The sequence below is a fragment of the Xenopus tropicalis genome, chromosome 4 (genome assembly GCF_000004195.4).
Source record: "Xenopus tropicalis strain Nigerian chromosome 4, UCB_Xtro_10.0, whole genome shotgun sequence".
Lineage (NCBI taxonomy): Eukaryota > Metazoa > Chordata > Amphibia > Anura > Pipidae > Xenopus > Xenopus tropicalis.
The window spans coordinates 2,320,536-2,336,830 of NC_030680.2; the positions used below are offsets into that span (position 1 = coordinate 2,320,536).

Consider the following 16,295-nt stretch of genomic DNA (forward strand, 5'->3'; position numbering starts at 1 on the left):
TCACCCTGTGTGATACCCCTGTACCCCAATAAGACTGTCCTGTGTCACCCTGTGTGATACCCCTGTACCCCAATAATACTATCCTGTCACCCTGTGAGATACCCCTGTACCCCAATAAGACTATCCTGTCACCCTGTGAGATACCCCTGTACCCCAATAAGACTATCCTGTGTCACCCTGTGTGATACCCCTGTACCCCAATAAGACTATCCTGTGTCACCCTGTGTGATACCCCTGTACCCCAATAAGACTATCCTGTGTCACCCTGTGTGATACCCCTGTACCCCAATAAGACTATCCTGTGTCACCCTGTGTGATACCCCTGTACCCCAATAAGACTATCCTGTGTCACCCTGTGTGATACCCCTGTACCCCAATAAGACTATCCTGTGTCACCCTGGTGTGATACCCCTGTACCCCAATAAGACTATCCTGTGTCACCCTGTGTGATACCCCTGTACCCCAATAAGACTATCCTGTGTCACCCTGTGTGATACCCCTGTACCCCAATAAGACTATCCTGTGTCACCCTGTGTGATACCCTGTACCCCATAAGACTATCCTGTGTCACCCTGTGTGATACCCCTGTACCCCAATAAGACTATCCTGTGTCACCCTGTGTGATACCCCTGTACCCCAATAAGACTATCCTGTGTCACCCTGTGTGATACCCCTGTACCCCAATAAGACTATCCTGTGTCACCCTGTGAGATACCCCTGTACCCCAATAATGGGGCCCCTCACAACAAAACTTTCTGGGCCCCCTTTCCCCAGGGCCCCTCCTATCAGTACAAAGGACACACAGACATAAGAAGTATTAGTGCCCCCTAACGCTATGCTGGCCAGGGCCCCCCATACACAGTGGCCCCAATTGCCCCATAGACACTGCCCCCCCATACACAGTGCCCCCCATAGGCAGTGGCTCTCCATTTGGGTTTCCCTAATTATGAAATAATTTCTCTGCTTGTAGCACCGACTCCCCCCATTGTTACATTCTAGTTCAGTCTAGAACATTCCATCATCCCTGCCCGGCGTTAGGCTTCATTTGGCCAAATCACAGTATGTTTTCCAGACTGACCTAGAATGTCCCCTACATTGCGGGAAATATAAATATATATACTTTGGACATTTACATTCATTTTATAATTCCAGGATATAAAGGGAAATATTATTAATATCAATATATTGTGTTACTGCAGCGCCACCTGCTGGTCAGTTCCTGAACGTGACGTTGTCAGGAGAAAGAGGCCGATGTTCTTCTGCTTTGGAAAAACATTAGAAACCTCCGATCACTTTTCCCGAACGAGTAGAAAATCACATTCACATTCACAGCTCTCGTCTCTCTGAATCCAACAATAATGAATGTAAATGGCAAAGTAACTCTCTCATCAACGTCACATTTGTTTTAAAGGTTTACTTGTCCTTTAATATTATGGAATGAGATTATAATGATCTTGTCTTTATAGTGGGGGGGACTTGCACCCCTTATACACAATCCTACTGGGAGTTGGGATACAAGTAGTTACATCATTTCCATGATAGTAGAACCCACATACAGAAATATCCATTATATACAGATACAGGGAATATTAATTCTATATACTTACTCTGCTCCTCCATTAAAGCTGAGGGGCTAATCAAGGTGTAACTCGGCATTCCTGGCCCAGACTGGCATCTGTGGGTCCGGCAAATACCGGGGGGGCTGTAAGGTGCCACAGACAGTCACTATTTATTGGGCTGGGGGGCTGTTTGTGCCTCTGGGTACTGGGAATGCCACAGGGGGGCTGTAAGGTGCCACAGACAGTCACTATTTATTGGGCTGGGGGCTGTTTGTGCCTCTGGGTACTGGGAATGCCAAAGGTGCCACAGACAGTCACTATTTATTGGGGGGGGGGGGCTGTTTGTGCCTCTGGGTACTGGGAATGCCAGGGGGGCTGTAAGGTGCCACAGACAGTCACTATTTATTGGGCTGGGGGGGGCTGTTTGTGCCTCTGGGTACTGGGAATGCCAGGGGGGCTGTAAGGTGCCACAGACAGTCACTAGTTTATTGGGCTGGGGGGGCTGTTTGTGCCTCTGGGTACTGGGAATGCCAGGGGGGCTGTTAAGGTGCCACAGACAGTCACTATTTATTGGGCTGGGGGGGGGGGGCTGTTTGTGCCTCTGGGTACTGGGAAGTTGCCAGGGGGGCTGTAAGGTGCCACAGACAGTCACTATTTATTGGGCTGGGGGGGGGGCTGTTTGTGCCTCTGGGTACTGGGAATGCCGGGGGGGCTGTAAGGTTGCCACAGCAGTCACTATTTATTGGGCTGGGGGGGGGGCTGTTTGTGCCTCTGGGTACTGGGAATGCCAGGGGGGCTGTAAGGTGCCACAGACAGTCACTATTTATTGGGCTGGGGGGGCTGTTTGTGCCTCTGGGTACTGGGAATGCCAGGGGGGCTGTAAGGTGCCACATATGGTTTGTGTTTGTGACCAAGCGCAACGTCGCCATTTTGTACCATTGGGATTTTCACTCCCCTGACTGAGGGGCTGTCACACCCGGAACCCCCTCTAGTTCTGGGCACTTGCTACACTGAGGCTGCAGGGTGAGAAGTTACACAGGGAACAGCCCCAGGGTAAATCCCTCACTAGCCTTAATATGGGGCTCCCCTGTACCCCCCATGCTGCACCAATAACCCCACAGGGTCCCTGCAAAGTAACCCCCAGCCCCTCATCTGCCCCTTACAGTGGGGCCCCCCTTACAGCGCTGCATTGGGACTAACCCCGGGCCCCTCCCTCCCCTGCAGCTTCCGGCACTTCCGGCCCGGAGAGAGGGGCTGTGGGGGCGGGATGATTCCCACACAGAGCGGCTCTGCCTGACTGGCCCCTCCCCCTGTCTCCTATAGGTGCCTGAGCTGAGAGGGGCGGGATGATTCCCACACAGAGCGGCTCTGCCTGACTGGCCCCTCCCCCTGTCTCCTATAGGTGCCTGAGCTGAGAGGGGCGGGATGATTCCCACACAGAGCGGCTCTGCCTGACTGGCCCCTCCCCCTGTCTCCTATAGGTGCCTGAGCTGAGAGGGGCGGAGAAATAAGGGAATGCCAGGGGAGGGCGCGGGATTGGCTGAATACACGGAGGGGTGGGACAGAAAGTTAGAACTTTAGGGACCGCCCACAAGCTCACAGACTTATACAGACAGTCGCTCCGTGAGTTCCTGAGCAACGAATCGACCCATTCCGAGCTGGTTCCGTATCAGAGGGAACCCAAACCCGGATTTGGTAACTCAGTCCTTCCTGCGCCTGTCTCACTCTCATTCCTGTGTCTCTTCCCAGCATCCCCCATTCCTTAGGCGCTTCCCCCTGTCTAACATCCCAGCATCCCCCATTCCTTAGGCACCTCCCCCTGTCTAACATCCCAGCATCCCCCATTCCTTAGGCACCTCCCCCTGTCTAACATCCCAGCATCCCCCATTCCTTAGGCGCCTCCCCCTGTCTAACATCCCAGCATCCCCCATTCCTTAGGCACCTCCCCCTGTCTAACATCCCAGCATTCCCCATTCCTTAGGCACCTCCCCCTGTCTAACATCCCAGCATCCCCCATTCCTTAGGCGCCTCCCCCTGTCTAACATCCCAGCATCCCCCATTCCTTAGGCGCCTCCCCCTGTCTAACATCCCAGCATCCCCCATTCCTTAGGCGCCTCCCCCTGTCTAACATCCCAGCATCCCCCCATTCCTTAGGCGCTTCCCTCTGTCTAACATCCCAGCATCCCCCATTCCTTAGGCACCTCCCTCTGTCTAACATCCCAGCATCCCCATTCCTTAGGCGCCTCCCCCTGTCTAACATCCCAGCATCCCCCATTCCTTAGGCGCTTCCCTCTGTCTAACATCCCAGCATCCCCCATTCCTTAGGCGCCTCCCCCTGTCTAACATCCCAGCATCCCCCATTCCTTAGGCGCCTCCCCCTGTCTAACATCCCAGCATCCCCCATTCCTTAGGCACCTCCCCCTGTCTAACATCCCAGCATCCCCCATTCCTTAGGCACCTCCCCCTGTCTAACATCCCAGCATCCCCCATTCCTTAGGCGCCTCCCCCTGTCTAACATCCCAGCATCCCCCATTCCTTAGGCGCCTCCCCCTGTCTAACATCCCAGCATCCCCCATTCCTTAGGCGCCTCCCCCTGTCTAACATCCCAGCATCCCCCATTCCTTAGGCACCTCCCCCTGTCTAACATCCCAGCATTCCCCATTCCTTAGGGCACCTCCCCCTGTCTAACATCCCAGCATCCCCCATTCCTTAGGCGCCTCCCCCTGTCTAACATCCCAGCATCCCCCATTCCTTAGGCACCTCCCCCTGTCTAACATCCCAGCATCCCCCATTCCTTAGGCGCTTCCCTCTGTCTAACATCCCAGCATCCCCCATTCCTTAGGCGCCTCCCCCTGTCTAACATCCCAGCATCCCCCATTCCTTAGGCGCTTCCCTCTGTCTAACATCCCAGCATCCCCCATTCCTTAGGCGCTTCCCCCTGTCTAATATCCCAGAATCCCCCATTTTCCCTGAGGGAGATAGAGAATAATAACACTGAAAGTAATAAATACATTCTGACCTGGTTCTGCAGCACAGGGAGCCCAAACCTGGATATGGTAACTTGTTCTGGTTCCTGTCTCACCCTTATTCCTCTGTCTCTCTTCCCAGCATCCTCCACTCCTCCCGGGGGAACTTCCTGTGTGGCTCCTGTATAACCTCCATCCCTCCCATAGAGGGTTCTGTCAGCAGGGGGATCAGATCACATGACTGGGGGGCCCCTATAGAGAGCCCAACCCCAGATTAACTGCCATCAGGAAGGGCTCCTATTGCCCCAGAGCTGCAGTGAGCCAGAAGGGCAGAATGGAAGCCGGGGAGCCCCAGGACTGTACCTCCTGGTTACCTGATGAGTTGGCATTGCGCATCCTCTCGTACCTTGATGCCAAGGATATCCTGCAGGTGGCGCAGACTTGCCAGCGCTGGAGAGAGTTGGCTGAGGATGAAGGCCTGTGGCAGGGAAAGTGCAAGGCTGATGGGATTGAGGAGCCGCCGCAGGTAACAAGGAGCAGGGCTAAAGGCTCTGGGTCCGGTCCCTGGAGAAGCGCTTACACCAATCAGCTCAGGGTCGATACCAACTGGCGCCGAGGGAGATTTAGGACAATCGCACTGGAAACAAGTGAGTCGGGGACAGATTTCATAACCTGGACCTCTGATGGGAAGGAAATGGTTTGTATCGTATGTAATAGAACAATACAGATCTGGTCGGCAGTTACTGGAAAACTCATAAGGACCCTTGTGGGACACACAGATGAAATTTTTCCAATAAAAATGAGAGATCACATGATTGTTAGTGGATCTAAGGATCGGACAGTAAAAGTATGGAATGCAGAGAGCGGGGAATGTATCCACACGCTGGGCGGCCATACTGGCGCTGTGTCACACTTGTATCTCCATGGGAACATGGTAGCGAGTGGGTCACTTGACGGCTCCATCAGAATCTGGGATATTGAGACGGGGCGGTGCCTACACGTTCTCATGGTGGATATACAGTATATTTCATATATTCAGTATGACGGCAAAAGGGTGGCGAGCGTTGATGGCAAATACACCCTGAAATTCTGGGATCCCGAGACACAGAGCGGTTTGTTTACTTTCCAACTTCCCAATGAGAGGATCCGCCACTTAGAGCTGAAAGGCTCGCGGCTCTTACTGGTCACTGACGACGGCACAATAACCGTGTGGGACACTGACACAGGGCGGCGCATCCAAACAATAACAGACCTTCGGACCTACATATCCGCAGTGTCACTGAGGGCCAATATATTTGTGTCGGGGGACGGCCTTCCTACGGGTTTCAATCGGGAGAAATTTAATCGCTATGTGGAAAGTGTGCGACTCCGCAGGAATTTTGTGATAAGGAACTCGGAGTTTGGGCCGGTGCCGCTCTGGGATCTGGAGTCCACCACACACTGGGATGGGAAAGAAGATCGGTTTCTGTACGGCTTGTGGAGAAGAAATGAAAGTGTTTGTTATTTCATGGTCTCTCAAACCAAACTTTTCTGTGCGATTGGGGGGAGGGAGGAGCTAGAGGAGATGATCGTGTTCGACTTTGATGATCAGGAGACGAAGAGGAGGAAGAGAAAAAGGTTAAAGTTATAGTTACACATTCATGTAAACCCCGGGGCATGTCGGCATCTCATTAAAGGACAAGCAAAGGCAATTTCTTCGTTACACCTAAATGTAATGTTACAGCTGGGGTAACTAACATTCTGCCCCACCATAAAATTGCAACCCCCAGTGAAATTGCCTTTTCTCTATTTTTCCTTTAAAGGAGAAGGAAAAGCTAAGTCACTTGGGGGTGCCTAACATTTTAGCACCCCAAGTAACTTAGCCTTTCCTTCCCCTTTAAGGAGTCGGGAGACTGATTTAGTTGGAAAGAGGCTGTGGGGGGCCCCAGAATTTTTTTTTAAATTTCTATGCAGGGGTGCCAGGGCAATATAGTTAAGCCACTGACTATGCACTTACTAAAAACATAGTGTTGCTGGTTATTGCCCATAGTATTTGCCGGCCCATATGTACACAATAAAAAGCGGCGGGACACAAAGCCCATATGGCTGAATATGTTCCTTTATCTGATTGGCATTCTGTAGCCCCGCCCTGTTTCTGATGCCATTGGCTGTGGTTCCGCCGCACATCATTCCCCGCTGCGCTTCCCGTTCCAGTTCAGCTACACGGCCTGACGGTCTCTTATGTGGGGAGGGTGAGATGGGAAATGTGGATCAATAAGAGAGAAGGTGATTGGATATTTCGGGTCAGACCCAAAGCGCCGGGGAACAGAGGATTCACGCTGCTCGTACATCAGTTCCAGTTAAACCTATTGGCACCTTTGCACTTGTTCCAAATAAAGCACCGGTTGTGCCAGAAACGTCTCGCTCTTTATATCTGGATTCCCTTTGTTTGCAGCCGAACAACAACCTCTAAATCTTCTCTTATTCCTCACAGGAACCCTAAACTGGACTGGGCACAATCAGTGGCACCTTCTAGAACATTCTGTGGTTGGGCAGCGCCTCTTCCCCTGGAGATACCAGCTGCACTGTGATTGGCTAAGGCAGGAGGATCAGAGGGTCTCCCACCTTTCCCCAATCACAGTGCGGCGGGTACCCCCATGGGAAGGGGCTCTCTCACTCACTGCCAGTAACAGCGGGTTAGATGGGAGAAGGGTGGCATTGGGTTCTGGGCCTGGGCAGGGTCATATTGGGCCAACAGGGCACTGGGAGGAAATCAGAAGGGCCGGACAGGTATAGGGGGAGAGATGATCGTATTGGTGTTCGGTTCAGTATGAGATGGAGTTGGGAATGCTCTGCTCTCACTGGAACAGCTTAGCAGGGTTCTCTCACCCCAGAAGCTCCCAGTGCCACTGTCATGGCCGTTAGCCAGTGAGGGGCCTCCTGTTCCAATAAAGCTTCCCCCCCTCTCAGTCATGTCCAGCTCCCATCCCTAACTTGCCCACAATCGCCCCGGGGCTCTACCCCAAACACTGACTCCTCTTTGGGACAACAGACTGTCCTTGCTGGCTACCCTGGCTACCTCTCACTCCTACAGCGAGTTCATACCGACCTCCGAGCCCACCTTCCAGCCCTAATGGGGTACGGCCTCCAACCTGGTCCGGCTCTGTGCTGTCCTGTCTGCTGAGCCAAACAGGAAACTCCCGGCTCCCCCACTTCCTAATATAGGCCCCTCCCTAGGCGAACCTTAAGGGTTGGTGCCACCTGCTGGCAGAACTGGGTTTTGCCCAACTATTTACATCTGAAAATAAAATGAGTGGTTACAGGGAGGGTCCAATAACCGTGTGGGGCACTGACACAGGGCGGCGCGGCCAAACAATAACGGCCCTACAGAGCCGCAGTATCACTGAGGGCCAATATACTCGTCTCAGGATGTAACAACCTACCTGAAACCTACCTGGGATTTACACTGCATGATCCAAGGTGAGTTTGCAATGGGCAACACAGGGTTCAGGCCAGTTCCTTTCTGGGATATGAGACCCAACATCTGATTGGCTTGATCCTAAAGTCACTGGGAGACGAGGAGGAAAGGGTTAAAGTTATAGTTACACATTCATGTAAAACCCGGGACATCTCAGCATCTCATTAAGTTGGGGAAGAGATTTATTTTCAGGTTATACAGCAAATTGGTAACAGCCGATCCCATGTCATAAGGGGGATAATGATCCAGTCCTGGTTTTGTTAGGCCTGAATTCCCCTTCAAACTACATGATAACATACAATAAGGGCCCAAAAGGGCCTGGAGTGGATCATCATCCCATATAATCGCTGGTTATTGCCCATAGTATTCCCGGCCCATATGTACACAATAAAAAGCGGCGGGACACAAAGCCCATATGGCTAAATATGTTCCTTTATCTGATTGGCATTCTGTAGCCCCGCCCTGTTTCTGATGCCATTGGCTGTGGTTCCGCCGCACATCATTCCCCGCTGCACTTCCCGTTCCAGTTCAGCTACACGGCCTGACTATATTCAATTTACGGTGAGGAGTCGGATGGGAAATCTGTTTCACAGAGATGGATATTTGGGCTCAGACCCAAAGCCCCAGGGAACAGAGGTTCCACACTCGCCGGCTCATTCCCAAACAAACGTTCAAGCGAGTAAAGGAAAGTCTATGAAACCCATGTTAAAGGGGATGTAAACCCGCAGCACTGCCCCACTGCGCCCCCTAGCTTTGCTATAGAAGTTGCAAAAAACATAAACTTAATTTTCCCTTTAATTTGTACTGAAAACAGAGAAAGGAAGGAAAGCAGAGAACCGGGCGAGGGGGGAAAAAGAGAATTATGGGAAATGTCACAATACTGGGCAATCCCAGGGCAACAAGGCCGGCACCCCTGTACCCCATGCTACGGGTTAAGGCCCGGGTTCCAGTTGGGGGGACAGAACCTCCATCTGAACTTCAGGCACAGGGGGGGCAGGTCCAACTCACCCCATTGGTTGGTGACACAATAGAAAGGGGGTCTGGGGGGGAATTCAGAAAGACCCCACTGCTGACAGACAATATAATAAGGACCAAACGGCCAAAACTCAGCTGAACAAACCCAAATCCTTCTAGAATTCAGTTCTGCTCAGGGCCTGTCAGTCAGACGGTTTCTGCTCTATTTGTGTCGGAGTCGGAACCAGCAGTGTAAGGAACGGGGAACAGGGGGGGGTCACTACCCACCAAAACATAAAACAGAATGAAACTGGTGTAGGGACCCATAGGGTTAAGCTCCCTATGGCTTTACTTCCCTACCTCTTCATACCTTTACTGTTATTGGGCAGAAGCCCCTGTACTTAGTTTACAGTGTAAAGCTATCCCCTATAGGTTTAGCCAGGTAGTACACGCCCCCTGCAGGCTGATATAGTGTCTGGCAGGAGGGTGTGGCTTCCTCTTTTGGCTGCATGCTGTGCCCTAGGCAGAGCCTCAACTGAGCCTGGGTACAGATCCGGCCCAGTAAAGCCAATTCCATCTAAATTTAAGTCGGGGACAGGGCCCCGTGAATGAGGAAAATGACAGCATAGCAATATATGTAATAGCGCCCTCTAGGAGTGGTGAGTTCAGACAGAATTATACAGAAAGAGCAGCCATTTGCTCCATTCAGGACAATAGCAAAGGAGTAGTCTTCCTAACAGGCATTACTGGCCTTAGCTTAGGGACACAGAAGTGCTAGGGGAATAGCTTAGCAAATATGCCTTGCCCTAACCTCCACAGGAGCATGGGACTATGCCGGTGAGCTTCCCTACCTATCACTCTGTTGTTGTTCTACCTGCCCAACCTCTTGATGAGAAGGGATACACAGGGAAACATCATATTTCTGCTATTAATCCATCTTTACATCAATTGTATAACTGCATACTGTGTAACATCTGAGTGGGTATATTGAAATACCCTGAATACCCTTGTCTTGGACAATAAAGTACTATCCAGTTATTCTGCAAGAGCTCCTGGCGTCCTATTACTTGTATTAATACCCCTATTAAGCCACCCAAGTGTTACACCGGCTTAAAGAGACAGTACGGTTCATATGTACAAAGAACGTATAACAAAGCGTCGCTATAAAAACATAAATACAAAATATATGGTTTGTGTTTGTGACCAAGCGCAACGTCGCCATTTTGTACCATTGGGATTTTCACTCCCCTGACTGAGGGGCTGTCACACCCGGAACCCCCTCTAGTTCTGGGCACTTGCTACACTGAGGCTGCAGGGTGAGAAGTTACACAGGGAACAGCCCCAGGGTAAATCCCTCACTAGCCTTAATATGGGGCTCCCCTGTACCCCCCATGCTGCACCAATAACCCCACAGGGTCCCTGCAAAGTAACCCCCAGCCCCTCATCTGCCCCTTACAGTGGGGCCCCCCTTACAGCGCTGCATTGGGACTAACCCCGGGCCCCTCCCTCCCCTGCAGCTTCCGGCACTTCCGGCCCGGAGAGAGGGGCTGTGGGGGCGGGATGATTCCCACACAGAGCGGCTCTGCCTGACTGGCCCCTCCCCCTGTCTCCTATAGGTGCCTGAGCTGAGAGGGGCGGGATGATTCCCACACAGAGCGGCTCTGCCTGACTGGCCCCTCCCCCTGTCTCCTATAGGTGCCTGAGCTGAGAGGGGCGGGATGATTCCCACACAGAGCGGCTCTGCCTGACTGGCCCCTCCCCCTGTCTCCTATAGGTGCCTGAGCTGAGAGGGGCGGGATGATTCCCACACAGAGCGGCTCTGCCTGACTGGCCCCTCCCCCTGTCTCCTATAGGTGCCTGAGCTGAGAGGGGCGGGATGATTCCCACACAGAGCGGCTCTGCCTGACTGGCCCCTCCCCCTGTCTCCTATAGGTGCCTGAGCTGAGAGGGGCGGGATGATTCCCACACAGAGCGGCTCTGCCTGACTGGCCCCTCCCCCTGTCTCCTATAGGTGCCTGAGCTGAGAGGGGCGGGGAAAGAACGCCTGTACCGAAAGAAGGCATGTGATTGGCTGGATACACAGAGGGGCGGGACAGGGATTGCTGCTCATTTCTCAGACGGTTACAGACAGCGGCTTCAGGAGTTCCGGTGCTGGGAAAGCAAACAGTGCCGCCTGGTTCCGCATCCCAGGGAGCCCAAACCCGGATTTGGTACCGCATTCTGTTGCCTGTTATTCCTGTGTCTGCCTTCCCAGCATCCTCTATTTCTGAGCCACTTCCTCTGTCTCTCTTCCCAGCATCCTCCACTCCTCCCGGGGGAACTTCCTGTGTGGCTCCTGTATAACCTCCATCCCTCCCATAGAGGGTTCTGTCAGCAGGGGGATCAGATCACATGACTGGGGGGCCCCTATAGAGAGCCCAACCCCAGATTAACTGCCATCAGGAAGGGCTCCTATTGCCCCAGAGCTGCAGTGAGCCAGAAGGGCAGAATGGAAGCCGGGGAGCCCCAGGACTGTACCTCCTGGTTACCTGATGAGTTGGCATTGCGCATCCTCTCGTACCTTGATGCCAAGGATATCCTGCAGGTGGCGCAGACTTGCCAGCGCTGGAGAGAGTTGGCTGAGGATGAAGGCCTGTGGCAGGGAAAGTGCAAGGCTGATGGGATTGAGGAGCCGCTGCACATAAGCACAGCTACAGGCTCTAGGCCCCGCCCATGGAAAAGCGCTTACACCAATCAGCTCAGGGTCGATACCAACTGGCGCCGAGGGAGATTCAGGACAGTCGCACTGGAAACAAGTGAGTCGGGGACAGACTTCATAACCTGGACCTCTGATGGGAAGGAAATGGTTTGTATCGTATGTAATAGAACAATACAGATCTGGTCGGCAGTTACTGGAAAACTCATAAAGACCCTTGTGGGACACACAGATGAAATTTTTCCAATAAAAATGAGAGATCACATTGTCGTTAGTGGATCTGATGATCGTACAGTAAAAGTATGGAATGCAGAGAGCGGGGAATGTATCCACACGCTGGGCGGCCATACTGGTGCTGTATCAAACTTATATCTCCATGGGAACAGGGTAGCGAGTGGGTCACTTGACGGCTCCATCAGAATCTGGGATATTGAGACGGGGCAGTGCTTACACGTTCTCATGGTGGATATACAGTATATTTCATATATTCAGTATGACGGCAAAAGGGTGGCGAGCGTTGATGGCAAATACACCCTGAAATTCTGGGACCCCGAGACACAGAGCTGTTTGTTTACTTTCCAACTTCCCAATGAGCGGATCCGCCACTTAGAGCTGAAAGGCTCGCGGCTCTTACTGGTCACTGATGACGGCACAATAACCGTGTGGGACACTGACACAGGGCGACGCATCCAAACAATAACGGACCTTCGGACCTACATATCCGCAGTGTCACTGAGGGCCAATATATTTGTGTCGGGGGACGGCCTTCCTACGGGTTTCAATCGGGAGAAATTTAATCGCTATGTGGAAAGTGTGCGACTCCGCAGGAATTTTGCGATAAACAACACGGAGTTTGGGCCGGTGCCGCTCTGGGATCTGGAGTCCACCACACACTGGGATGGGAAAGAAGATCGGTTTCTGTACGGCTTGTGGAGAAGAAATGAAAGTGTTTGTTATTTCATGGTCTCTCAAACCAAACTTTTCTGTGCGATTGGGGGGAGGGAGGAGCTAGAGGAGATGATCGTGTTCGACTTTGATGATCAGGAGACGAAGAGGAGGAAGAGAAAAAGGTTAAAGTTATAGTTACACATTCATGTAAACCCCGGGGCATGTCGGCATCTCATTAAAGGACAAGCAAAGGCAATTTCTTCGTTACACCTAAATGTAATGTTACAGCTGGGGTAACTAACATTCTGCCCCACCATAAAATTGCAACCCCCAGTGAAATTGCCTTTTCTCTATTTTTCCTTTAAAGGAGAAGGAAAAGCTAAGTCACTTGGGGGTGCCAAAATGTTAGGCACCCCCAAGTGACTTGAATCGCGTACCCCGGGGCTGGTGCCCCTGTACGGAGAGAACCCCCAGCCCGGGGTACGAGGTAAGCGATTCAAGTCACTTGGGGGTGCTTAACATTTTAGCACCCCAAGTAACTTAGCCTTTCCTTCCCCTTTAAGGAGTCGGGAGACTGATTTAGTTGGAAAGAGGCTGTGGGGGGGCCCAGAATTTTTTTTAAAATTTCTATGCAGGGGTGGCCGGGGAAATATAGTTAAGCCACTGACTATGCACTTACTAAAAACATAGTGTTGCTGGTTATTGCCCATAGTATTTGCCGGCCCATATGTACACAATAAAAAGCGGCGGGACACAAAGCCCATATGGCTGAATATGTTCCTTTATCTGATTGGCATTCTGTAGCTCCGCCCTGTTTCTGATGCCATTGGCTGTGGTTCCGCCGCACATCATTCCCCGCTGCACTTCCCGTTCCAGTTCAGCTACACGGCCTGACAGTCTCTTATGTGGGGAGGGTGAGATGGGAAATGTGGATCAATAAGAGAGAAGGTGATTGGATATTTCGGGTCAGACCCAAAGCGCCGGGGAACAGAGGATTCACACTGCTCGTACATCAGTTCCAGTTAAACCTATTGGCACCTTTGCACTTGTTCCAAATAAAGCACCGGTTGTGCCAGAAACGTCTCGCTCTTTATATCTGGATTCCCTTTGTTTGCAGCCGAACAACAACCTCTAAGTCTTCTCTTATTCCTCACAGGAACCCTAAACTGTACTGGGCACAATCAGTGGCACCTTCTAGAACATTCTGTGGTTGGGCAGCGCCTCTTCCCCTGGAGATACCAGCTGCACTGTGATTGGCTAAGGCAGGAGGATCAGAGGGTCTCCTACCTTTCCCCAATCACAGTGCAGCGGGTACCCCCATGGGAAGGGGCGCTCTCACTCACTGCCAGTAACAGCGGGTTAGATGGGAGAAGGGTGGCATTGGGTTCTGGGCCTGGGCAGGGTCATATTGGGCCAACAGGGCACTGGGAGAAAATCAGAAGGGCCGGACAGGTATAGGGGGAGAGATGATCGTGTTGGTGTTCGGTTCAGTATGAGATGGAGTTGGGAATGCTCTGCTCTCACTGGAACAGCTTAGCAGTGTTCTTTCACCCCAGAAGCTCCCAGTGCCACTGTCATGGCCGTTAGCCAGTGAGGGGCCTCCTCTTCCAATAAAGCTTTCCCCCTTCTCAGTCATGTCCAGCTCCAATCCCTAACTTGCCCACAATCGCCCCGGGGCTCTACCCCAAACACTGACTCCTCTTTGGGACAACAGACTGTCCTTGCTGGCTACCCTGGCTACCTCTCACTCCTACAGCGAGTTCATACCGACCTCCGAGCCCACCTTCCAGCCCTAATGGGGTACGGCCTCCAACCTGGTCTGGCTCTGTGCTGTTCTGTCTGCTGAGCCAAACAGGAAACTCCCGGCTCCCCCACTTCCTAATATAGGCCCCTCCCTAGGCGAACCTTAAGGGTTGGTGCCACCTGCTGGCAGAACTGGGTTTTGCCCAACTATTTACATCTGAAAATAAAATGAGTGGTTACAGAGAGGGTCCAATAACCATGTGGGGCACTGACACAGGGCGGCGCGGCCAAACAATAACGGCCCTACAGAGCCGCAGTATCACTGAGGGCCAATATACTCGTCTCAGGATGTAACAACCTACCTGAAACCTACCTGGGATTTACACTGCATGATCCAAGGTGAGTTTGCAATGGGCAACACAGGGTTCAGGCCAGTTCCTCTCAGGGATATGAGACCCAACATCTGATTGGCTTGATCCTAAAGTCACTGGGAGACGAGGAGGAAAGGGTTAAAGTTATAGTTACACATTCATGTAAAACCCGGAACATCTCAGCATCTCATTAAGTCGGGGAAGAGATTTATTTTCAGGTTATACAGCAAATTGGTAACAGCCAATCCCATGTCATAAGGGGGATAATGATCCAGTCCTGGTTTTGTTAGGCCTGAATTCCCCTTCCAACTACATGATAACATACAATAAGGGCCCAAAAAGGCCTGGAGTGGATCATCATCCCATATAATCGCTGGTTATTGCCCATAGTATTCCCGGCCCATATGTACACAATAAAAAGAGGCGGGACACAAATCCCCCGCGTACCTATGGCTGAAATATGTTCCTTTATCTGATTGGCATTCTGTAGCCCCGCCCTGTTTCTGATGCCATTGGCTGTGGTTCCGCCGCACATCATTCCCCGCTGCACTTCCCGTTCCAGTTCAGCTACACGGCCTGACTATATTCAATTTACGGTGAGGAGTCGGATGGGAAATCTGTTTCACAGAGATGGATATTTGGGCTCAGACCCAAAGCCCCAGGGAACAGAGGTTCCACACTCGCCGGCTCATTCCCAAACAAACGTTCAAGCGAGTAAAGGAAAGTCTATGAAACCCATGTTAAAGGGGATGTAAACCCGCAGCACTGCCCCACTGCGCCCCCTAGCTTTGCTATAGAAGTTGCAAAAAACGTAAACTTAATTTTCCCTTTAATTTGTACTGAAAACAGAGAAAGGAAGGAAAGCAGAGAACCGGGCGAGGGGGGAAAAAGAGAATTATGGGAAATGTCACAATACTGGGCAATCCCAGGGCAACAAGGCCGGTGCCCCTGTACCCCATGCTACGGGTTAAGGCCCGGGTTCCAGTTGGGGGGACAGAACCTCCATCTGAACTTCAGGCACAGGGGGGGCAGGTCCAACTCACCCCATTGGTTGGTGACACAATAGAAAGGGGGTCTGGGGGGGAAATTCAGAAAGACCCCACTGCTGACAGACAATATAATAAGGACCAAACTCAGCTGAACAAACCCAAATCCTTCTAGAATTCAGTTCTGCTCAAGGCCTGTCAGTCAGACGGTTTGTGCTCTATTTGTGTCGGAGTCGGAACCAGCAGTGTAAGGAACGGGGAACAGGGGGGGTCACTACCCACCAAAACATAAAACAGAATGAAACCGGTGTAGGGACCCATAGGGTTAAGCTCCCTATGGCTTTACTTCCCTACCTCTTCATACCTTTACTGTTATTGGGCAGAAACCCCTGTACTTAGTTTACAGTGTAAAGCTATCCCCTATAGGTTTAGCCAGGTAGTACACGCCCCCTGCAGGCTGATATAGTGTATAGCAGAGCCCCAACTGAGCCTGGGTACAGATCCGGCCCAGTAAAGCCAATTCCATCTAAATTTAAGTCGGGGACAGGGCCCCGTGAATGAGGAAAATGACAGCATAGCAATATATGTAATAGCGCCCTCTAGGAGTGGTGAGTTCAGACAGAATTATACAGAAAGAGCAGCCATTTGCTCCATTCAGGACAATAGCAAAGGAGTA

At 51.9% G+C, this 16,295-nt stretch overlaps 2 protein-coding genes across 2 annotated transcripts; both read left to right on the plus strand.

Annotated features, from left to right (window-relative positions):
- Positions 1–3,145: 3,145 nt before the first annotated feature.
- LOC101734087 (F-box/WD repeat-containing protein 7-like) lies at positions 3,146–7,324 on the plus strand. Its single transcript, XM_031900368.1, has 2 exons — positions 3,146–3,254; positions 4,668–7,324. The coding sequence occupies exon 2, from the start codon at positions 4,860–4,862 to the stop codon at positions 6,153–6,155; it is 1,296 nt and encodes a 431-aa protein (XP_031756228.1). The 5' UTR covers positions 3,146–3,254; positions 4,668–4,859; the 3' UTR covers positions 6,156–7,324.
- Positions 7,325–10,797: 3,473 nt separating this feature from the next.
- Positions 10,798–14,013, plus strand: LOC101734255 (F-box/WD repeat-containing protein 7). The gene has a single exon (XM_031900369.1). The coding sequence runs from the start codon at positions 11,425–11,427 to the stop codon at positions 12,712–12,714; it is 1,290 nt and encodes a 429-aa protein (XP_031756229.1). The 5' UTR covers positions 10,798–11,424; the 3' UTR covers positions 12,715–14,013.
- Positions 14,014–16,295: the final 2,282 nt, after the last annotated feature.

What these genes read in the sequence shown, in the direction of transcription:
- LOC101734087 (XM_031900368.1), top strand. Translation starts at nt 4,860, where the DNA reads ATGGAAGCCGGGGAGCCCCAGGACTGTACCTCCTGGTTACCTGATGAG.
- LOC101734255 (XM_031900369.1), top strand. Translation starts at nt 11,425, where the DNA reads ATGGAAGCCGGGGAGCCCCAGGACTGTACCTCCTGGTTACCTGATGAG.